This window comes from Nycticebus coucang, chromosome 3 (genome assembly GCF_027406575.1).
Source record: "Nycticebus coucang isolate mNycCou1 chromosome 3, mNycCou1.pri, whole genome shotgun sequence".
In the NCBI taxonomy this organism is placed as follows: Eukaryota; Metazoa; Chordata; class Mammalia; order Primates; family Lorisidae; genus Nycticebus; species Nycticebus coucang.
This window is the reverse complement of record NC_069782.1, coordinates 59,361,987-59,387,125: the sequence shown is the minus strand read 5'-3', so window position 1 is coordinate 59,387,125 and position 25,139 is coordinate 59,361,987. Positions and strand designations below refer to the sequence as shown.

At 42.4% G+C, this 25,139-nt stretch overlaps 1 protein-coding gene across 1 annotated transcript in view; it reads right to left on the bottom strand.

Annotated features, from left to right (window-relative positions):
* Positions 1–25,139, bottom strand: part of FBN3 (fibrillin 3) — an 83,389-nt gene that overhangs the window by 21,413 nt on the left and 36,837 nt on the right. The window contains 6 exon segments of the mRNA XM_053583428.1: positions 1,390–1,570; positions 1,842–1,967; positions 17,184–17,255; positions 19,710–19,812; positions 19,814–19,860; positions 20,234–20,356. Coding sequence (XP_053439403.1) covers positions 1,390–1,570; positions 1,842–1,967; positions 17,184–17,255; positions 19,710–19,812; positions 19,814–19,860; positions 20,234–20,356 — 652 coding nt within the window.

The following is a 25,139-nucleotide window of genomic DNA, read 5'->3' as shown; positions in this document are numbered from 1 at the left end:
GGCTCAGGCTGGTCTCAAACCTGTGAACTCAAGCACTCCATCCTCCTCAGGCCCCGGAGTGCTGGGATTACAGGCATGAGCCACCATGCCCAGCCTCCAATTCTTTTAAATTAGTTAAGGTTTGTTATGTTGCCCAGAATATAATCTTCTTTGGTAAATGTCCCTCTGCACTTGAGAAGAATGTGTGTTCTAGAATAAGTGTCAGGGCAGCTGATGGTGATGTTCAAGTCTTCTATATCCTCACTGATTTTCTGACTCCTTGTTCTCTCTATTACTGAAGGAGGCATGTTGAAGTTGCCAATTATAATTGTGGATTCATCTATTTCTTTTTCAGTTCTGTTGATTTTTACATCATATGTTTTGAAACTCTGTTGCTGGGTGCATATATATGCTTTTGTTTTTTGAGACAGGCTCTTGCACTGTTGTCCAGGCTATAGCACAGTGGCATCATCATAACTCAATGCAGCCTCAAACTCCTGGGTTCAAGTGATCCTCCAGCCTCGGCCTCCTGAATAGCTGGGACTATAGGCATGCACCACCACACCTGGTATGTTTTCTATATTTTGTAGAGACAGGGCCTTGCTCTTGCTCAGGCTGCATATACATTTTAACTATGTCTTCTTCCCCACTGAAAATGGGTCTGTGGCCTGAGGGCACCCCCCTGAAAGAAGAATTGACCCCTTGTTCATTTATAATGTCCCTATCTCTATTCCTTGCTGAGAAGCCTATTTAGTCTGATACATTCAGGATCTCCTGACACTCATTCCGTCCTGGGAGTGCAGCAGGGTGGGGTTCCCCCACCCCACAGGTTTTGCCTGAGTCCTCCCACATTGCCATAGGGGAGCCAGAACATGCCTTGAAGCCTCCTCATCAAGCTCCCATCTAGGGCCTCAGGCTGTTGGTAGCCTGCTCATCTCTCATCTCCATCATATCCTATTTCACCCTCATAACATTTTTTTTTTTTTTTTTTTTAGATAGGGTCTGGCTCTGTTTCCCAGGCTGGAGTATAGTAGTGTGATCATTGTTCACTGTAGCCTCAAACTCCTGGGCTCAAGTCACCCTTCTGCCTTAGCCTTCTGAGTAGCTGGGACTACAGGCATGAGCCACCACACCTGGGTAATTTTGAAAGTTTTTTGTAGAAATAGGGTCTTGCTATGTTGTCCAGGCTGGTCTCAAATTCCTAGGCTCAAATAATCCTCCTATGTTGGCCTCCCAAAGTACTGGGATTACAGCCATAAGCCACCACACCTGACCCATAACTGTTCTGTTAACAGGTGTTTTCTGTATACCCCCAGCCTTCTACTAGTACAAACAAGAGAAAGACCTGAATGGAGCCAGAGCCAGTCCCTACCCAGATCACAGGTAAGACAGACCAGCTCCCTCTCGTGCCTACTCCTTGCCTTGGTAAGGTCTCCCCCACTGCCTCCCCATGGGCCCTGCTCATCCACACAGGCCCCACTTGGTGACAGCTTGTACCCGCAGGTGCACTTGCAGCGGTAGCTACCAGGGATGTTGAGGCAGTCAGCATTCTGCTGGCAGGAGCTGTCCCTTTGGCCACACTCATCCACATCTGGGCAAATACAGTGCACAAGGTGAGGATTGAGAAGAACCCCACCCTGCCAGCTGGCTCCTGCTTTGGAGCAGGTGGTCCCTCTAAGAGCAGCCAGAACTGGAGTGAAGGTGCTTCTGTGGGATGGAGGCCCTTTGGAAAGGTGACATCCCCCTTACACAGATGGGGAAATTGAGGGCCACAGAGTCCAAGTGACTCACCTAGATAGCATTGTGGAGGGCCAGCATCCCACCCAGACCCCGGGACTAGGGAGGGAGGGAAGAGGTGGCACCTTCGCAGGCCAGCAAGATGCTGTTGTAGTCGAAGCCCTTGCAGCACTCGCATCGAAAGCTCCCAATCTGGTTGATGCAGATACCATTGGCACAGATGCTGGGGATCTCTCTGCACTCGTCGATGTCTGCAGAGGACATAAGCCATCGAGGGCAGCCCAGCACCACCCCCCAGGGACTTCTGGGGATCCTGAGCTAAGGGACCCACCAGCCTTGAAGTCTGGGAGATGATGCTATGACCATATATACAGACAATCTTCCTGTGTCCAGGACACACCCACTCACACCAGAAAGAGGCCAGGATGTGATAGGAAAGGCAAGAGCAGACAGAGCACGGCTTTCTCAATTAAAGAGCAGGCCTACAAGAAAGAGGCAGCTCTGTGTGTGAACAGGAGAGCTGCATGAGGAAGCATTTAGCAAGAAACTTGCAAGGACAGCTGATGAACGCATAGCAAAATGGGAGATGTCTGTATCTTGGAGCAATCTTCAGGAATAAACTAAAAGAATGAAGCCCTGACCTGCACCACAACATGGTGGAGCCTTTAAAATGTTCCACTAAGTGGGCTCGCACCTGTGGCTCAAGTGGCTAAGGCCACATACACCTGAGCTGGTGGGTTCGAATCCAGCCCATGCCCGCCAAACAACAATGATGGCTGCACCCAAAAAATAGCCGGGCGTTGTGGCGGGCACCTGTAATCCCAGCTACTTGGGAGGCTGAGGCAGGAGACTCGCTTGAGCCCAGGAGTTGGAGGTTGCTGTGAGCTGTGGTGCTATGGCACTCTACCCAGGGTGACAGCTTAAGGCTCTGTCTCAAAAAAAAATGTTCCACTAAGTGAAAGAAGCCAAAAAACACACAAAAAACAATTATTGTATGATTACGTTTATAGGAATGGCTGATCAGTAGAGACAGGAAGTTGATTAGTGGCTGCTGGGGGATGAGGGGAGGAAGAAAGGGGAGTGATCACTCACAGGGACAGGTTTTCTTTGTGAGTGATGAAAGGGTTCTGATCTTAAACTGAAGTGATGGTTGCAGAACTCTATGAATATACTGAGATGGGCACTTTATTTATTTATTTTTATTTATTTATTTGAGACAGAGTCTCATTCTGTTGCCCTTGGTAGGGTGCCCCAGCATCATAGCTCATAGCAACCTCAAACTCTTGGAATCAAGTGATCCTCTTGTCTCAGCCTCCTTAGTAGCTGGGACTACAGGTGCCCACTACAACACCTGATTAGTTTTTCTAGTGTTTTTTTTTTTTTTTTTTTTTTTTAGTAGAGACAAGGTTTCCCTCTTGCTCAGGCTGGTCTCCAACTCTTGAGCTCAAGCAACCCACCTGCCTTGGCTTCCCAGAGTGCTGGGATTACAGATGCGAGCCACTGCACCCAGCTGAAGTGGGCAGTTTAAATGGCTGAAGTATGTGGTATATGAATTATATCTTAACAGAGTTGTTAAGATATAAACAACGGTTGTTGATATAAAAATAGCTCTCTATATGTATATATACAGGCACACACACATACAACCTAAGTGTCCACCAGTTGGGGACTGGCCCACAACTTGCGATGTGTCGAATCCATGCCACAGAATATTCCAAAGCAGGCAAAAAGGGAAACCCACTGCAAACAGTAACCTAGCTGGTTCTTCAAGACATATTTGGGGCAAAAAAAGCATGATTCAGATGAATATGTTAGGTATCATATAATTTATGCATCTCCCTAGAAAATAATGCCATATGTTTCCAGTGGGGGATCTATGTGCATAATACACACAGAAAAAACTAGAAAGAAATATTCCAGGAGTATTTATAAGTAATTTGGTTTTTTTAAAAAAGAAAAAATATTCCAGATATAAAGCTTGGGGACCTCCTATGAGGCACAGGGCAGATTAGAGGTGGTGACTGGGAGGTGAGTTTTATCTGTCATGTTCTAATTTTTTTTTTTTGAAATAAAAATATATTCATGGGATTAAAACAACTGAACATGGGTTCATCAATTAAACGCCGCACAGTTGAAATTTGGCATGCAGGGGTTAAATTGAACAAAACTATGTAGGTTTTTTTGTTTGTTTGTTTTGGGGGGTGTTTGTTTTTTGAAACAGGGTCTCACACTCTGTCACCCAGGCTGGAGTGTAGGGTCTTGATCACAGCTCACTACAGCCTCAAACTCCTGGGCTCAAGAGATCCTCCCATCTTAGCCTGCTAAGAAACTGAGACTACAGGTGTTGGGTCATTATGCTCAGCTAATTTTTCTTTTTCTTTTTTCTTAAGAGATGGAGTCTTGCTATGTTGCTCAGGCTGGTCTTGCACTCCTGCCTGAAGTGATCCTCTATCCTTGGCCTCCCAAAGGGCTGGGAACACAGGCATGAGGCACCACACCCAGCCTGAATGATCAACTTCAACAAGGACCATCCCAACACATGCTACTATACATATGCACCTTGGGGACATTATCCTCGGTGAAGGACAAATCCGTGTGATGCCACTACAGGAAGCCCCTACAGTTGTCAGATTCACAGACAGAAAGTAGAAGGTGGGTGCTGGGGCTGGGGCGTTAGTGTTTCACAAGAACAGAGTTTTAGTCTGAGAAGATGGGAAAGTTCTGGAGATGCAGGGTGGTGATCACTGTGCAGCCATCTGCACACACTTAGTGCCATGGAACTTGTGCATCTAAAAATGGTTAAAAAGAATTTCTGACATTGAAGACAAAGCTTTTGAATGCTCCCAAACTCTCAAAGAGGAAGAGAAATGGAGAGCAAAAACGGATCATTCTCTCAGAGAGCTCTGGGATAATCTGAAGAAGGCTAATATCTGCCTCATTGGAATCCCTGAAAGTGATGCAGTAGCGTCACAAGGCACAGAGGCCCTTCTCCATGAAATTATGAAAGAGAATTTTCCAGACATTCCAAGAGATTCTGAAATTCAGATAGCAGACAGTTCCAGAACCCCAGCATGACTCAACCCAAATAAGACATCCCCCAGGCACATCATAATTAACTTCACTAAAGTTAATATGAAGGAGAAAATTCTGAAAGTAGCCAGATAAAAGAAAACCATTACCTACAAAGGGAAGAATATTAGAATGACTGCAGATCTCTATGCTGAAACTTTCCAAGCCAGAAGAACGTGGTCAAGACTTTTAATCTCCTAAAACAAAATAACTTTCAACCTCGGATCCTGTATCCAGCTAAACTGAGTTTCATTTATGATAGAGAAATTAAATACTTTAATGACATTCATATGTTGAAGAAATTTGCCATAACCAAACCAGCTCTTCAGGATATTCTCAGACCTATCCTCCATAATGACAAGTCCAATCCTCTACTACAAAAGTAAACTCACTCAGAAACTTTTGATCAAACTCCAACTTCCACAGTGGTGAAAGGATTAAAACTGTCCACTGAGCTTTCAAAAAACTCGATACCCAAAATTTTACCAGACTTATCTATACTCTCCATTAATGTGAACGGCTTAAACTGTCCTCTAAAGAGGCACAGGTTGGCTAACTGGATACAAAAACTCAGGCCAGATATTTGGTGCATACATGAATCACATCTTACCTTAAAAGATAAATATAGACTCAGGATGAAAGGATGGTTGTCCATATTTCAGGCAAATGATAATCACACAAAAGCAGGTGTTGCAATTCTATTTGCAGATACAATAGGCTTTAAACCAACAAAAGTAAGGAAGGACAAGAATGGTCACTTCATATTTGTTAAGGGTAATACTCAATATGATGAGATTTCAATTATTAATATTTATACATCTAACCAGAATGTGCCTCAATTTGTAAGAGAAACTCTAACAGACACGAGCAACTTGATTTCCTCCAGCTCCATAATAGTCGGAGATTCAACACTCCTTTGGCAGTGTTGGATAGATCCTCTTAGAAGAAGCTGAGCAAAGAAATTTTAGATTTAAACCTAACCACCCAACGTGTGGATTTAGCAGACATCTACAGAACATTTCATCCCAACATAACTGAAAACACATACTTCTAATCAGCCCACATAACATACTCCAAAATCGATCACATCTTAGGTCACAAGTCTAACCTCAGTAAATTTAAAGGAATAGAAATTATTCCATGCATCTTATCGGACCACCATGGAATAAAAGTTGAACTCAGTAACAACAGGAATCTGCATACTCATACAAAAACATGGAAGTTAAATAACCTTATGCTGAATGATAGCTGGATCATAGATGAGATTAAGAAGGAAACTGCCAAGTTTTTGGAACAAAATGACAATGAAGACACAAATTATCAGAACCTCTGGGATACCACAAAGGCAGTCCTAAGAGGGAAATTTATAGCACTGCAAGCCTTCCTCAAGAGAATGGAAAGAGAGGAAGTTAACAACTTAATGGGACATCTCAAGCAACTGGAAAAGGAAGAATATTCCAACCCCAAACCCAGCAGAAGAAAAGAAATAACCAAAATTAGAGCAGAATTAAATGAAATTGAAAAAAAAAAAAAGAATTATACAACAGATCAATAAGTCAAAAAGTTGGTTTTTTGGAAAGGTCAATAAAATAGATAAACCTTTGGCTAACCTAACCAGGAAAAAAAAAGTAAAATCTCTAATTTCATCAATCAGAAATGACAGGGATGAAATAACAACAAACTCCTCAGAAATTCAAAAAATCCTTAATGAATATTACAAGAAACTTTATTCTCAGAAATATGAAAATCTGAAGGAAAATGACCAATACTTGAAGCACGTCACCTTCCAAGACTTAGCCAGAATCAAGTGGAAATGCTGAACAGGCCTATATCAAGTTCTGAAATAGCATCAACCATACAAAATCACCCTAAAAAGAAAAGCCCGGGACCAGATGGTTTCACGTCAGAATTCTACCAAACCTTTTAAGAGGAACTAGTACCTATATTACTCAACCTGTTCCAAAATGTAGAAAAAGAAGGAATACTACCCAACACGTTCTATGAAGCAAACATCACCCTGATCCACAAACCAGGAAAAGACCCAACAAGGAAAGAAAATTATAGACCAATATCACTAATGAATATAGATGCAAAAATATTCAATGAGATCCTAACAAACAGAATCCAGCAACACATCAAACAAATTATACATCACGGAGATCAGATTAAAGATGGCAGCTGAGTAATAGCTTCCCTGCAACTGGGCATGGTAAGTCAGGGGAGATAAGACTCCAGACATCTCTGGCTGGTGGGGTCTGCCTATAATCATCCCTTTGAGGATACAGGGAGTTAGCAAAGGACTTCTGGACCCCAAGAGGAGGACAAAAACAGTGGGAAACTGGCAAGCAGTTGCATGTGTTCGATCAACCTAATCACGCTGGCAACTGTATGTACCAACAACAGTGAGACTGCAAGCTGGAAAGGCCTTACCTGTGAACTGTTTCGGTGTTTTTGGACTTGGCACTCAGTTGAACTGCCTTGGGGAGAACTTTGGGCATTGTCTGGGGCCCCAGACAGAGCCCCTGAGCTGGGCTGCAGGGAGCCATTGTGTGAGAGAACTGCCCTGGCAAGCTCCGCCCTTAGGGTCCCAGAGCAAGGATGGGTGGCACCTAGTAACCTAGTAACTGAGCAGCCTAAAGGCGGGGACTGAGCTGCCTTACAGCCTTAACCCTTAGGGACAGAGTGAGATGGTTTTGGCACACGGGAGGCTCAGTCTGTTGCCCTGGGTAGAGGGCCGTGGTGTCACAGCTCATAGCAACCTCAAATTCCTGGGCTTGGCGCTGCCCGGACCTCCGTAAGATCTGTGCCGTGACCCCGCACCAACCGGGCCTCTGCATGCCCTGACCAGGAACTGCGGGAGCCGTGCAACCCTGCGTCCTCCCTCCTGTGTCCTCCCAGCCTCCACACTGGCCCGCTCATCTGGCCAGAGATACTGGTAGCTGCGTGCCCTCTGGAGCCGTCCCTGCCTCTGCGCAGAGCCCTTCTCCTGGCCAGAGACTGCTGGAGACTTGGGCTCTCTGTGCCAAAGTCACTGGGTGCCAGGCACCCCCAGAACTGTGCACACCACCTCCTGCCCTGTTGCTGGATCCGAGTGTGTCACATGTCGGAGCTGCTTCCACAACTAGAACTCCCTAGCTGGAGCAGCCCCAGAGGAACTACACAGGGTCACTCCCTACAAAGATCAAGCAACAATAGAGTGATCCCCCTGGGATCTAATCTTGGAGAGACACCTCCCCAACTCTGAGGACAGCCAGAGGCAATGGTGAAAAACAATCATGAGGCAAAATCAACAGAAAAACTCTGGCAATATGAATAATCAGAGTAGATCAACTCCCCCAAGGATCAATGGGACAGACACAGCACAAGATCCCATGCACAAACAAATAGCTGAGATGTCAGAAATCGAATTCAGAATCTGGATAGCAAATACGATTGAATTAGAACTCCAAGCGGTAACCCAAAAGATATCTCAAGAATTTAACAAATTCAAAGACCAAATGACCAAAGATTTTGACACATTGAGACAAGAAGTTGCATCCCTCAGAGATCTAAGAAACACAGTAGAATCCCTCAGTGACAGAATGGAGCAAGCAGAAGAAAGGATTTCTGACATTGAAGACAAAGTTTTCAAACACTCCCAAACTCTCAAAGAGGATGAGAAATGGAGGGCAAAAACAGATCACTCTCTCAGAGAGCTCCGGGATAATTCGAAGAAAAGCAATATTGTCTTATAACAATCCCCAAAAGTGACTAAGTGCCTTCACAAGGCACAGAGTCTCTTCTCCATGAGATTATGAAGGAGAACTTTCTAGACATGCCAAGAGATTCTGAAATTCAGATAGCAGACAGTTTCAGAACTCCAGCACGATTCAACCCGAACAAGACATCCCCCAGACACATCATAATCAATTTCACTAAAGTTAATATGAAGGAGAAAATTCTGAAAGCTGCCAGACGAAAGAAAACCATTACCTACAAGGGGAAGAATATTAGAATAACTGCAGATCTCTCTGCTGAAACCTTTCAAGCTAGAAGAGGATGGTCATTGACTTTTAATCTCCTAAAACAAAATGACTTTCAACCCAGGATCCAGTACCCAGCTAAACTGAGTTTCATTTATGACGGAGAAATTAAATACTTCAATGACATTCACATGTTGAAGAAATTTGCCATAACTAAACCAGTCTCCAGGATATTCTCAAACCTATCCTCCATAAAGACCAATCCTCCACCACAAAACTAAACTCACCCAGAAAATTTTGATCAAATTCCAACTTCCACAGTCACAAAAGGATTAAAAATTTCCATTGGACTCTCAAAAGGCTTATCAATGTTCTCAATTAATGTGAATGGTTTAAACTGTCCTCTAAAGAGGCACAGGTTGGCTGACTAGATACAAAAACTCAAGCCAGATATCTGCTGCATACAAGAACCGCATTTTTTTTGTGTGTGTGTGTAGAGACAGAGTCTCACTTTATGGCCCTCAGTAGAGTGCCATTGCCTCACCCAGCTCACAGCAACCTCCAACTCCTGGGCTTAAGCGCAAGAATCGCATCTTACATTAAAAGACAAATATAGACTCAAGGTGAAGGGATGGTCATCTATATTCCAGGCAAATGGAAAGCAAAAAAAGCAGGCGTTGCAATCCTGTTCACAGATGCAATAGGCTTGAATCCAACCAAAATAATTAAGGATAAAGATGGACAATTCATATTTGTTAAAGGTAATACTCAATATGATGAGATCTCTATTATTAATATTTATGCACCCAACCACAACGCACCTCAATTTATAAGAGAAACTCTAACAGACACGAGCAACTTGATTTCCTCCACTTCCATAGTAGTTGGAGATTTTAACACCCCTTTAGCAGTGCTGGATAGATCCTCCAAAAAGAAACTAAGCAAAGAAATCTTAGATTTAAACTCAACCATTCAACATCTGGACTTAACAGACATCTACAGAACATTTCATCCCAACAGAACTGAATACACATTCTTCTCATCAGCCCACAGAACATACTCCAAAATCAACCACATCCTAGGCCACAAATCTAACCTCAGCAAATTAAAAAAAATAGAAATTATTCCTTGCATCTTCTCAGACCATCATGGAATAAAAGTTGAACTCAATAACAACAGGAACCTGCATATTCATACAAAAACATGGAAGCTAAACAACCTTATGCGGAAGGATAGATGGGTTATAGATGAGATTAAGAAGGAAATCACCAAATTTTTGGAACAAAACACCAATGAAGACACTAATTACCAGAACCTCTGGGATACTGCAAAGGCAGACCTAAGAGGGAAATTTATAGCACTGCAAGCCTTCCTCAAGAAAACGGAAAGAGACAAAGTTAATAACTTAATGGGACATCTCAAGCAACTGGAGAAGGAAGAACACTCCAACCCCAACCCAGCAGAAGAAAAGAAATAACCAAAATCAGAGCGCAACTAAATGAAATTGAAAACAAAAGAATTATACAACAGATCAATAAATCCAAAAGTTGGTTTTTTTAAAAGATCAATAAAATAGATAAACCTTTGGCCAATCTAACCAGGAAAAAAAGAGTAAAATCTCTAATTTCATCAATCAGAAATGGTAATGATGAAATAACAACAGACCCCTCAGAAATTCAAAAAATCCTTAATGAATACTACAAGAAACTCTACTCTCAGAAATATGAAAATCTGAAAGAAATTGACCAATACCTGGAAGTAAGCCACCTACCAAGACTTAGCCAGAATGAAGTGGAAGTGTTGAACAGGCCTATATCAAGTTCCAAAATAGCATCAACTATACGAAATCTCCCTAAAAAGAAAAGCCCAGAACCAGATGGCTTTACGTCAGAATTCTACCAAACCTTTAAAGAAGAACTAGTACCTATAGTACTAAACCTCTTCCAAAATATAGAAAAAGAAGGAATATTACCCAACACATTCTACAAAGCAAACATCACCTTGATCCCCAAACCAGGGAAAGACCCAACAACAAAAGAACATTATAGACCAGTATCACTAATGAATATTGACGCTAAAATACTCAATAAGATCCTAACAAACAGAATCCAACAACACATCAAAAAAATTATACACCATGACCAAGTAGGATTTATCCCAGGGTCTCAAGGCTGGTTCAATATACGTAAATCTATAAATGTAATTCAGCACATAAACAAACTAAAAAATAAGGACCATATGATTCTTTCAATTGATGCAGAAAAAGCTTTTGATAATATCCAGCATCCCTTCATGATCAGAACACTTAAGAAAATTGGTATAGAAGGGACATTTCTTAAACTAATAGAGGCCATCTACAGTAAACCCACAGCCAATATCATATTGAATGGAGTTAAATTGAAATCATTTCCACTTAGATCAGGAACCAGGCAAGGTTGCCCATTGTCTCCACTGCTCTTTAACATTGTAATGGAAGTTTTAGCCATTGCAATTAGGGAAGAAAAGGCGATCAAGGGTATCCACATAGGGTCAGAAGAGATCAAACTTTCACTCTTCGCTGATGATATGATTGTATATCTGGAAAACACTAGGGATTCTACTACAAAACTTTTAGAAGTGATCAAGGAATACAGCAATGTCTCAGGCTACAAAATCAACACCCATAAATCTGTAGCCTTTATATATACCAACAATAACCAAGCTGAAAAAATAGTCAAGGACTCTATTCCTTTCACAGTAGTGCCAAAGAACATGAAATATTTGGGAGTATACCTAACAAAGGATGTGAAAGATCTCTACAAAGAGAACTATGAAACTTAAGAAAAGAAATAGCTGAAGATGTTAACAGATGGAAAAACATACCATGCTCACAGCTGGGAAGAATCAACATTGTTAAAATGTCTATACTACCCAAAGCAATTTATAATTTTAATGCAATTCCTATTAAAGCTCCATTGTCATACTTTAAAGATCTTGAAAAAATAATACTTCGTTTTACATGGATTCAGAAAAAGACCTTGAATAGCCAAAACATTACTCAGAAATAAAAACAAAGCAGGAGGAATCACGCTACCAGACCTGAGACTGTACTATAAATCGATAGTGATCAAAACAGCATGGTACTGGCACAAAAACAGAGAAGTAGATGTCTGCAACAGAATAGAGAACCAAAAGATGAATCCAGCTACTTACCCTTATTTGATCTTTGACAAGCCAATTAAAAACATTCAGTGTTGAAAAGATTCCCTATTTAACAAATGGTGCTGAATGAACTGGCTGGCAACCTGTAGAAGACTGAAACTGGAACCACACCTTTCACCATTAACTAAGATAGACTCTCACTGGATAGAAGATTTAAACTTAAGACATAAAACTATAAAAATACTTGACAAAAGTATAGGGAAAACTCTTGAAGGAATCGGCCTGGGTGAATATTTTATGAGGAGGACTCCCCGGGGAATTGAAGCAGTATCAAAAATACACTACTGGGACCTGATCAGACTAAAAAACTTCTGCACAGCCAAGAACATAGTAAGTAAAGTAAGCAGACAGCCCTCAGAATGGGAGAAAATATTTGCAGGTCATACCTCTGATAAAGGTCTAATAACCAGAATCCACAGAGAACTCAAACATATTAGCAAGAAAAGAACACGAGACCCCATCTCAGGATGGGCAATGGATTTGAAGAGAAACGTCTCTAAAGAAGACAGACGCACGATCTACAAACACATGAAAAAAAGCCCTTCATTCTTAATCATCAGAGAAATGCAAATCAAAACTACTTTGAGACATCACCTAACCCCAGTAAGATTAGCCCACATAACAAAATCCCAAAACCAGAGCTGTTGGCATGGATGTGGAGAAAAGGGCACACTTCTACACTGCTTGTGGGAATGCACACTAATATGTTCCTTCTGGAAGGATGTTTGGAGAATACTTAGAGACCTAAAGATAGACCTGCCATTCGATCCTATAATTCCTTTACTAGGTTTATACCCAGAAGACCAAAAGTCACAGTATAACAAAGAATGGACTAGCAAATTGTGGTACATGTATACCATGGAATACTATGCAGCCTTAAAGAAAGATGGAGACTCTACCTCTTTCATGTTTACATGGATGGAGCTGGAACATATTCTTCTTAGCAAAGTTATCTCAGGAATGAAAGAAAAAGTATCTAATGTACTCAGCCCTACTATGAAGCTAAATTATAGCTTTCACATGAAGGCTATAAACCAACTATAGCACAAGACTATGGGGAAAGGAAGGAAGGGGAAGGGAGGGGGGAGGTTTTGGTGGAGGGAGGATAACGGGTGGGGCCACATCTATGGTGCATCTTAGAATGGGTACAGGCGATTGCACTAATGTACACAGCTAAGATTTAACAATAAAAAAAGGAAAAAAAATTTAAAAAAAAACAATATAACAAAGACATTTCTACCAGAATATTTATTGCAGCCCAATTCATAATTGCTAAATCATGGAAAAAGCCCAAGTGTCCATCAACCCCCGAATCGACTAGCAAATTGTGGTACATGTATACCATGGAATATTATGCAGCCTTAAAGAAAGATGGAGACTTTACCTCTTTCACGTTTACATGGATGGAGTTAGAACATATTCTTCTTAGCAAAGTATCTCAGGAAGGGAAGAAAAAGTATCCAATGTACTCAGCTCTACTATGAAGCTAAATTATAGCTTTCACAGGAAGGCTATAACCCAACTATAGCACAAGACTATGGGGAAAGGGCCAAGGAAGGGGAAGGGAGGGGGGAGGTTTTGGTGGAGAGAGGGTAATGGGTGGGGCCACATCTACAGTGCATCTTAGAATGGGTACAGTTGAAACTTACTAAATGCAGAATACAAATGCCTGCATACAGTAACTAAGAAAATGCCATGAAGGCTACGTTGAACAGTTTGATAAGAATATTTCAGATTATATATGAAACCCGCACATTGTACCCCTTGATTGCACTAATGTACACAGCTATGATTTAACAATAAAAAAAATAAAATAAAATAAAAAACAAATTATACATCACAGCCAAGTCGATTTTATCCCAGGGTCTCAAGGCTGGTTCAATATATGTAAATCTATAAATATAATTCAGCACATAAACAAATTAATAAACAAAGACCATATGATTCTTGCAATTGATGCAGAAAAAGCTTTTGATAATATCCAGCATCCCTCCATGATCAGAACAGTTAAGAAAATTGGTATAGAAGGGACATTTCTTAGACTCATAGGTGCCATCTACAGCAAACCCACAGCCAATATCGTATTGAATGGAATTAAATTGAAATCATTTCCACTCAGATCAGGAACCAGACAAGGCTGCCCATCGCCTCCAGTGCTCTTTAACATTGTAATGGAAGTTTTCACCATCGCAATTAGGGAAGAAAAGGCGATCAAGGGTATCCATATAGGGTCAGAAGAGATCAAATTTTCACTTTTCACAGATGATATGATTGTATATCTGGACAACACCAGGGATTCTACTACAAAACTCTTAGAAGTGATCAAGGAATACACAGCATCTCAGGTTACAAAATCAACATTCATAAATCGGTAGCCTTTATATATAGCAACAATAGTCGAGCTGAAAAAACAGACAAGGACTCTATTCCATTCACAGTAGTGCCAAAGAAGATGAAATATTTGGTAGTTTATCTAACAAAGGACATGCAAGATCTCTATAAAGAGAACTATGAAACTCTAAGAAAAGAAATAGCTGAAAATGTTAACAAATGGAAAAACATACCATGCTTGTGGCTGGAAAGAATCAACATTGTTAAAATATCCATACTACCCGAAGCAATATACAATTTTAATGCAATCCGTATTAAAGCTCCACTGTCATACTTTAAAGATCTTGAAAAAATAATACTTCGTTTTATATGGAATCAGAAAAAACTTCGAATAGCCAAGACATTATTCAGAAATAAAAACAAAGCAGGAGGAATCACGCTACCGGACCTGAGACCATACTATAAATCAATAGTGATCAAAACAGCATGGTATTGGCACAAAAACAGAGAGGTAGATGTGTGGAACAGAATAGAGAACCAAAAGATGAATCCAGCTACTTACCATTATTTGATCTTTGACAAGCCAATTAAAAACATTCAGTGTTGAAAAGATTCCCTATTTAACAAATGGTGCTGGATGAACTGGCTGGCAACCTGTAGAAGACTAAAACTGGACCCACACCTTTCACCATTAACTAAGATAGACTCTCACTGGATTAAAGATTTAAACTTAAGACATGAAACTATAAAAATACTAGAAGAGAGTACAGGGAAAACTCTTGAAGAAATCGGTCTGGGCGAGTATTTTATAAGGAGGACCCCCGGGGCAATTAAAGCAGTTTCAAAAACACACTACTGGGACCTGATCAAACTAAAAAGCTTCTGCACAGCCAAGAACACAGTAAGTAAAGCAAGCAGACAGCCCTCAGAATGGGAGAAGATATTTGCAGGTTATGTCTCTGACAAAGGTTTAATAACCAGAATCCACAGAGAACTCAAATGTATAAGCAAGAAAAGAACAAGTGATCCCATCGCAGGCTGGGCAAGGGACTTGAAGAGAAACTTCTCTGAAGAAGATAGGTGCATGGCCTACAGACATATGAAAAAATGCTCACATCCTTAATCATCAGAGAAATGCAAATCAAAACTACTTTGAGATATCATCTAACTCCAGTAAGATTAGCCCATATCACAAAATCCCAAGACCAGAGATGTTGGCGTGGATGTGGAGAAAAGGGAACACTTCCACACTGCTGGTGGGAATGCAAATTAATACATTCCTTTTGGAAAGATGTTTGGAGAACACTTAGAGATCTAAAAACAGACCTGCCATTCAATCCTATAATTCCTCTACTAGGTATATACTCAGAAGACCAAAAATCACATTATAACAAAGATATTTATACCAGAATGTTTATTGCAGCCCAATTCATAATTGCTAAGTCACAGAAAAAGCCCAAGTGCCCATCAATCCATGAATGGATTAATAAATTGTGGTATATGTACACCATGGAATATTATACAGCCTTAAAGAAAGATGGAGACTTTACCTCTTTCATGTTTGCATGGATGGAGCTGGAACATATCCTTCTTAGTAAAGTATCTCAAGAATGGAAGAAAAAGTATCCAATGTATTCAGCCCTACTATGAAACTAATTTATGGCTTTCATATGAAAGCTATAACCCTGTTATAACCTAAGAATATAGGGAAGAAGGAGAGGGAGGGGAAGGGGGGAGGATGGGCGGAGGGAGGGTGATTGGTGGGATTACACCTATGGTCCATCTTACAAGGGTACATGTGAAACTTAATAAATGTAGAATATAAATGTCTTAACACATAACTAAGAAAATGCCAGGAAGGCTATGTTAACCAATGTGATGAAAATATGTCAAATGGTCTATAAAACCAGTGTATAGTGCCCCATGATTGCATTAATGTACACAGCTATGATTTTTTTTTTTTTTTTTTTGTAGAGACAGAGTCTCACTGTACCGCCCTCAGGTAGAGTGCTGTGGCGTCACACGGCTCACAGCAACCTCTAACTCTTGGGCTTACGCGATTCTCTTGCCTCAGCCTCCGGAGCAAGCTGGGACTACAGGCGCCCGCCACAACGCCCAGCTTTTTTTTTGTTGCAGTTTGGCCCGGGCTGGGTTTGAACCAGCCACCCTCGGCATATGGGGCCCGCGCCCTACTCACTGAGCCACAGGCGCCGCCCAACACAGCTATGATTTAATAATAATAATAAAAAATATAGCTGGGCGTTGTGACAGGAGCCTGTAGTCCCACCTACCTGGGAAGCTAAGGCAGGAGAATCGCTTAAGCCCAAAAGTTTGAGGTTGCTTTGAGCTGTGACACCATGGCACTCTACCAAGGGTGACACGGTGAAACTCTGTCTCAAAAAAATAAATAAATAAAAAGGGGGAAAAAGCTGTAGATAAGAATAACATATCAGGTCAGGTGCAGAGGCTCACGCCTGTAATCCTAGCATCTGGGAGGCCAAGGCAGGTGGATTGCCTGAGCTCATATGAGTTTGATACCAGCCTGAGCCAGAGTGAGACCTTGTCTCTAAAAATAGAAGGGCGTTGTGGTGGGCACCTGTAGTCCCGGCTACTTGGGGGGCTGAGGCAGGAGAATCACTTGAGCCCAAGATTTGAGGTTGTTGGGAGCTGTGATGCCACCGCACTCTACCAAAGGAGACAAAGTGAGACTGTCTCAAGAAAATAAAATAAATAAATATCAAAAATAAAAATAAAAGATGGTTAAAATGGTACATTTTATATTGTGCATATTTCATTATCATTAAAAAATGAATAACAATTTAATGAAAATACTCCAACTCTTAGGATTCCTGGTGAGTTGGAGGTGTGGGGCGGGGCAGGGAGGCGGGGGTTGCAGACACTCACCGAGTGTCTTCCCAGTGTGGATGTCAGCGATGAAGCCTGGCACCTGGTTTCCACACAGGACGTGGTAGTCGGCGGGGCAGAGGAAAGCAGGGGTGGGTCTGGGGCTACAGGCCAGATGCCCACCACCCACCCTGTGGGGACACCTCCTCAGGGAGCCCAGCCTTCACACCGCCACTCCTTACACTTTGGCACTGGGGTAAAGGCTGCCATTTGTTTGTGCAGTGTGATTTTCCAACACACAGATGGGACTTTGCTTATCTCCGCTAATCACACCCATCGCCCTCACCAGGAGATGCAGACTCTTCAGTTTAGACCCCAAACACTTCCTTCCAACAGTGCCGCCAAAGCTCCTGGTACATGCTATACTTTGTGCTTGCCGTTCTGCCTGCTTGGAGGGCCCCTCTCCCCTCGCTTTTCCCAGTGAAGCCCACTTCAACCTTGCAGACTCTAGGCAACCAATGGAGGCCTCTCTCTGACCAGCTGCTCTGGCCCAGGACAGTGGAAAGGGTCACCCTTGGGCTTCCTGAGCAATACACTCTCCAGTTACATTCTGCTACAGATGTCGCCTGCCTGACATGACCCCCAGTCTGAGCAGATGTCCTTGGGCCTACCCGATGGATGTAAGCAGGTATTTGGTCAATGTCACCTCGACACCTTTCTCCAGGTCCCTGTCTGGGCCCTCACTCCTTCTTCTGCCTTTGCCATGATGAAAACAGACCAACTTCTGCAACCTCTTCGCTGGGGCAAACCTCTGCCTTGCCATATTCCACCCACACCTCAGGTTCAGGGCACAAGTTAGGGCAGGTATCTAAGTCCCAGCACAGACTCATGGGTGATATCTGGTCTGTCTACAGCTTCCTTCCAGACTGCACAGTTTGAGAGGAGACAGAGGCTGGGTCTTCCTTACTGTCATTTCTTAGAACTCAGCTCAGCGTTAGACTGTCTATTGGGTTGAACATCCCCCGCCCCCCCAAAAAAGTTCTCATCCACTTGGAATCTCTGAATGAGACCTCAGTTGAACACAATGTCTCTGCAAAGTAATCATGTTTAGATGAGATTGTACCAGAGTAGAGTGGGCCCTAAATCCAATGACTGATGTCCTCATATGAAGACAAGGGACACAGATGCTGGGAGAAGCCAAATGTAAGGACTAAGGCAGAGATGGTAGTGATGTGGCTACAAACCAAGAAATGCCTGGAGCCTGAGGAAGGGGCAAGGAAGGATTCTCCTCAAACCCTAGGACACACAGCCCTGATGGCAAAAATAAATTTCTGGGTGTGTGTGTGTGTGTTTAATAAACAGTCTCGCTCTGCGACCTAGGCTGGAGTGCAGTGGCATTGTCATAGCTCACTGTAACCTCAAATTCCTGAGCTGAAGTGATCTTCTTGTCTCAGCCTCCCAAAGAGCTGAGACTATAGTTGTGCACCACCAGGGCTGGCTAATATTTCTACTTTTGTAGAGATGGAGTCTTGCTATATTGTGCAGCTAGTCTTTAACTCTTGAGTTCAAGGGATCCACCTGCCTTAGCCTCCCAATGTGCTGAGATGACAGGCATGAGCCCAACCAGGTTCCTGATCTTTAAAGTCCCCCCATTAGCAGTAATTTGTTATGGCAGCCCTATGAAATGAACATAGCTGGCTTGGCGCCTGCAGCTCAAGTGGCTAAGGCGCCAGCCACATACACCCAAACTGGCGGGTTCGAATCCATCCCAGGCCTGCCAAACAACAATGATGCAACCAAAAAATAGCAGGGCGTTGTGGTGGCCACCTGTAGTCCCAGCTACTTGGGAGGCGGAGGCAGGAGAATCACCTGAGCCCAGGAGTTGGAGGTTGCTGTGAGCCGTGACACCACAGCACTCTACCCAGGGTGACAGCATGAGGATCTGTCTCAAAAAAAAAAAAAAAAGAAAAGAAAAGAAAGAAAGAAATGAACATAGCTGTAAAGCCCCGGTTGCCCCCTTCTGATGGCTGCCCCTCCTGCATCTTTCAGCTGCCCGGGCTAGCTGCTAGATCATCCCAGCAGGTCTCAGCCCAGCTGTCAGTGTGCTCTGCTTGGTCTTGCCTTTAATCCTTTGCTTCTGCTATTCCCTTGCCTGGAACACCTTCCCTCAGCCTGACAAATGTCTTCACAAGGATTCTAGTCTTCCTTGAGCTTTTCTAAGTCTGTTCCTTCCTCAGCCCATGGGTCCAGGCTTTCTCTAACCAGCTGAGCTTTCCTCCCTGACCCTGGGCACTTGCTGACCCCTCCTTCTTCTACCCCCCCCCCACCAAGGCCAGCTAGTTCTGTGAGTCTTCAAGAGGCTTTGCCCACCAATGAAAGCTCTCTTGGTCCATCCTGAATTCTCAAAATCTGCAAAATAGAAGAAAAGCTTCCTTGTCCTCCCTAAAGTATTACTCTCCATACATGGGGATGCAACTTCCACTCTCCAGCTCTCATCAGAAGAAGGCAGATTAATTTAGGAGTTCTAGATGCACTGTATTTCCATAAAAATTATGCTAGGGAAGGCCCAGGCTGGAGAGAACTCACGGCTGGCAGGGGTGGGGCAGGCCTCACAGGGTCTATTCCAGGCCCGGCCAATGTTGTAAGGGCAGCAACACATCTTCTGGGTCACATTGGAAGTCAGCTTGTTTTTGACACATGCCATTATAGTGCTGGAAGCAGACACTCTTCCTCATATCTGCAGTGGAGGTAAGGAGAAGATTGTGGGTAAAGGCTGCTCAAGTTAGAAGAAGAGAAAATGAAGCATATGGGAAATCATTCATGGAGTGAATTTGAAAATCACTTGTGGTCTCCCCCATAATACACTTGGTGGTGCCATTCATCTTTTAGCCTCTTTCTGGGCAGTGCACAACCTGGGCAAACTGTTCCTGGCAGCCCTGGGCTCCTGAGTCCTGCAGCCTTGTTCACTGTCACATATCAGCACTTCATATATGCTTATGCTCCCTCTTTCCTCTCCCAAACAAAGCTCTTCGAAGACTTCCCAGCAGTCTCCCCCATGCCCACATGAGTCTTTTGTAGCTGCCAAGCCCCTGGGTCATCACACTTCCTACCCAGGCAGTGGCTGCCGCTGACTTGCAGGAACCCTGCAGGACAGATGCAGGTGTAGTTTCCCAGGGTGTTGTAGCAGGTGCTGGGGCCACACATGCCCGAGTGTGTGGAACATTCATTGATATCTGCAAGAAAACTTTATTTATGAACCCTGCTTAAAATTCAAATTTTATATAACTTTCATGGGTCACAAAATTTTATGCTTCATTTGATCTTTTTTAACCATTTAAGAAATGTAAATAAGGCTGGGCATGGTGGCTCATGCCTGTAATCCCAGCACTCTGGGAGGCTAGGGCGGGTGGATTGCCTGAGCTCAGGAGTTTGAGACCAACCTGAGCAAGAGCAAGACCCCATCTCTTAAAAAATAGCCAGGTGTTGTGGCAAGCACCTGTAGTCCCAGCTACTCGGGAGGCTGAGGCAAGAGAATCACTTGAGCCCAAGAGTTTGAGGTTGCTGTGAGCTGTAACACCATGGCACTCTACAAAGGGTGACAAAATGAGATTCTGGTCTCAAAAAAAGGGTGCAAAAACAGGTGGCAGAATATTAGCGTGCTAGGAGTGATGTCATCAAAAATAGCAGACTAGGGAACTCCATGGCTCCATTCCTCCACAAAAAAACTATTGAGCTGGCAAAAGCTAACAAAATCAACTTGTGCAGAACTCTGGAATCCAGTTAAAAACTTAAACAATAGGCGATTGCACTAATGTACACAGCTATGATTTAACAATAAAAAAAAAACTTAAACAATAATCAGGGAAAGACATGATAGAGAAAGAACTTGCTGTAAGAGACTGCTGTGGCATTTTTAAGTGTCTGCCTACCATTCCCCACACATAAGAATCTTAAAAGTAGCAACAGAGAAGCAACACATCATGACAAAAGATCCTCAGTAAGATTAACAATTGGTTTCTCTTCAGAAACTGTGGAAGCCAGAAAACAGTGAGATGATTATTTAAAGCATTGAAAGAAAAAACTATAAACCAAGAATGCTATATCTGGCAAAATTATCCTTTAGAAATGAAGGAGAATTTAAGATAGTCCCAGATATACAAAAATGAAAGGAATTTATCTCTATTATCTTCCAAATGGAAATGAAAAGACACTAGATAGTAACTCAAAACTATATAAGAAAATAGAAACAATGATAAAGGTGGCTACATAGGCAAATACAAAAGCCACTAGTATTTCATTTTGGGGAAAACTTCTATTTTTTTCCTGCATTCTTTAAAAGACAAGTACGTAAAATGATAACTATTAATATATGTTAATTGGGCACACCATATGTAAAGATGTAATTTGTGACAATAACCATATAAAGGTGGGAGAAAAAACTATAAAGAAGCAGTTTTTATGTTTACTGAAAATAAGTTGGTATTAATTCAACATTGATGTTGTAAAGTTGTTATTAAAACCCAAAGGTTACAACTAAAAAAAAAAGAACTAAAAACATACAGGAAAAGGACCAAGAGTAGAATCAAGATGGTCCACTAGAAAAGAAATCGATAAAAAAAGAATGCAATAATGGAGGAATTGAGAAATGGAAAAGATATAACACACATTGAGAACAAATAGCAAGGGCTGGGCGAGGTGGCAGACACCTGTAATCCTAGCACTCTGGGAGGCCAAGGTGGGTGGATTGCTTGAGCTCAGGAGTTTGAGACCAGCCTGAACAAGAGCAAGACCCCACATGTACTAAAAATAGGAAAACTAGGCAGGCATTGTGGCAGATGCCACATGTAGTCCCAGCTGCTTGGGAGGTTGAGTCAAGAAGATCATTTGAGCCCAAGAATTTGAGGTTACTATGAGCTATGATGCCGTAGCACCCTATCCAGGATAACGAAGTAAGACTCTGTCTCAAAAAAATGAAAGAAAGAAAACAAATAGCAAAATATTAGAAGTTCTTCCTTATTGATAATTAATTATATAAACCAATTAAGACAGAGGTCGACAGAATGGATAACAATAAAAATGTCCTGTTGATAAAGGACTCAGTTAGACCCAAAGACAAATAAGTTGAAAGTGAAAAGTTAGGCTTGGGCCTGTGGCTCAAGCGGCTAAGGCACCAGCCACATACACCTGAGCTGGAGGGTTTGAATCCAGCCTGGGCCCACCAAACAACAATGATGGCTGCAACAACAACAACAACAACAAAATAGCCAGGCATTGTGGCGGGCGCCTGTAGTCCCAGCTACTTGGGAGGCAGAGGCAGGAGAATCGCTTGAGCCTAGTAATTGGAGATTGGTGTGAGCTGTGATGCCACAGCACTCTACCCAGGGTGACAGCTTGAGGCTCCGTCTCAAAAAAAAAAAAAAAAGAAAGTGAAAAGTTAGAGAAAGATAATCCATGGAAATAGTAACCAAAAGAGAGCTGGTGCTGCTATTTCAGATAAAACAGACTTTAGGTCCAAAACTTCTGTAAGACAGGCGGCGCCTGTGGCTCAGTGAGCAGGGCGCCGGCCCTATATACCGAGGGTGGCGGGTTCAAACCCAGCCCCGGCCAAACTGCAACAACAAAAAAAAATAGCCGGGCATTGTGGCGGGCGCCTGTAGTCCCAGCTACTCGGGAGGCTGAGGCAGGAGAATCGCCTAAGCCCAGGAGTTGGAGGTTGCTGTGAGCTGTGTGACACCACGGCACTCTACCAAGGGCAATAAAGTGAAAATCTGTCTCTACAAAAAAAAAAAACTTCTGTAAGACACAAAGGATATTATATATTGGTAAAATGGTCAAATCATCAAGAAGATATAACAATTATGCATATATGCACCTAATGACAGAGCCCCAAAATATTGATGAAGAATTGATAAAAAGGAAGGCAAAATTAGAAAGCTCTACAATAATAGTTGAAAAATTCAATACTCCACTTTTAACAGTGGATAAATAACTAGACTAAAGATCAATGAGGAAACAGAGGACTTGAATAACACCGTGAACCAACTAGACCTTACAGACAGCTAGAAAACGTGCAACCTAGCAACACATTTTCTCAAGTGTACATGGACAATTCTCCAGAATAGACCATATATGTGTATATTAGGCCACAAAACAAATCTCAATAAATTTTATTTTATTTTATTTTATTTTATCTTTGAGACAGAGTCTCACAATGTTGCCCTCGATAGAGTGCCATGGTGTCACAGCTCACAGCAACCTCAAACTCTCAGGCCTAAGTGATTCTCTTGCTTCAGTCTCCCAAGTAGCTGGGAGGCTATCTCCCAATAGCCTGCCACAAGGTCTGGCTATTTTTTGTTATAGTTGTCATTGCTGTTTAGCAGGCCCTGGGCCGGTTCCAACCTGCCAGCTCTGGTGTATACAGCCAGCACCCTAAGCACTGAGCTACAGGTGCTGAGCCAATAAATTTTAAAATGTTAAAATCATATGACTTATCTTCTTCAACCACAATGATATCAAACTGGAAGTCAATAACAGAAAGAGAACTAGAAAAGAATGTGTAATTAAAACATTTTGATCAATTGGTCAAGGAAGGAATTATATGGGAAATAAAAAATACTTTGAGATGAATGAAAACAACAACACAACATACTAAAACTATAGGATACAGTAAAGGTAGTGCTCAGAAGATGTATAGTTGTAAATGCTTTCATTGTAAAAGAAGAAACATCCAAAATCAATAACCTAACTTTATACTTCACTTTTTTTTTTTTTGCAGTTTTTGGCCAGGGCTGGGTTTGAACCCACCACCTCTGGCATATGGGGCTGGCGCCCTATTCCTTTGAGCCACAGGCACTGCCCTATACTTTACATTTTTTAGAAAAAGAAGAGTTACTGAACCTGAAGAAAGTTCTAAGGGTTGGAGGAGATAAGGAGGTACGAAATATTATTCAAGCATTTTGACTTTTTTTCCCCTTTTTGTTGAGAGGAGGGTTTCACCATGTTGCTCAGACTGGTCTTGAGCTCCTGGCCTCAAGTGATCCTCCTGCCTTGGCCTCCCAAAGCTTTGGAATTACATACGTGAGCCACAGCACCTGGCCTATTGAAGCATTTTGAGACCTGATTTTGAGTCAACAGCTCCTACACCCATGTACAAAGAAAATTATTAGTTAGATCTTAGATCTCTCTTTTCCTTCACCATTTCCCTGATTTTCTAAACAGTATTATTGCTCAGTATAAAAGAAATGTTGTTCTAATTTCCATGTCTGGCTGTGTATGAGTGTTGAAAAGAAGAAAAAGGATGAATAAATGAATAGATGGGTGAATGAGTGAAGGAAGGAATAAATAAATTTGGTATGTTGCATTAACAGGGTTCAGATTTAAGAATCAGAATGGCCAGCCTTAGAGACTGTCTCTACTACTTACTACTAGTACTTCTGGACAAGTCACTTAATTTCACAGAGGCTTAGTTTCTTTTTCTTTTTTCAGGGGAGGGATAGAGTCTCGCTCTGTGCCCTGGGTAGAGCAATGACATCACAGCTCACAGCAACCTCCAACTCCTGGGCTCGAGGGATCCCCTGCCTCAGCACAATGCCTGGATGGTTTTTCTATCTTTAGTAGAGACAGAGTCTCACTCTTGCTCAAGCTGGTCTCAAACTCCTGAACTCAAGCCATCTACCCACCTCAGCCTCTCAGAGTGTTAGGAATACAGGTGCGAGCCACTGCACCCAGCCAAGACTTAGCTTCTACGTCTGAATATGGGATCCGATTGGAACACATCCCTCCATGGGACAACTGTTGTGGGGACTGAATGAATGACAAATAAGGATGTTCAGCACAGTGGTGTCACACAGTCCTAGACACCAGGTAGCTGTTGACCATTACTGTCACATTCAAACAAGACCAGCAGGGAGACAGATGAAGTGATGCTTGGAGGAAAGGTGGGGCTATTACTTCTCTTGTCTTCCTTCTCACTCTTTACTCTGGGTCTTGGTCAGGTTGTAAAGCCAGGTAACTTCT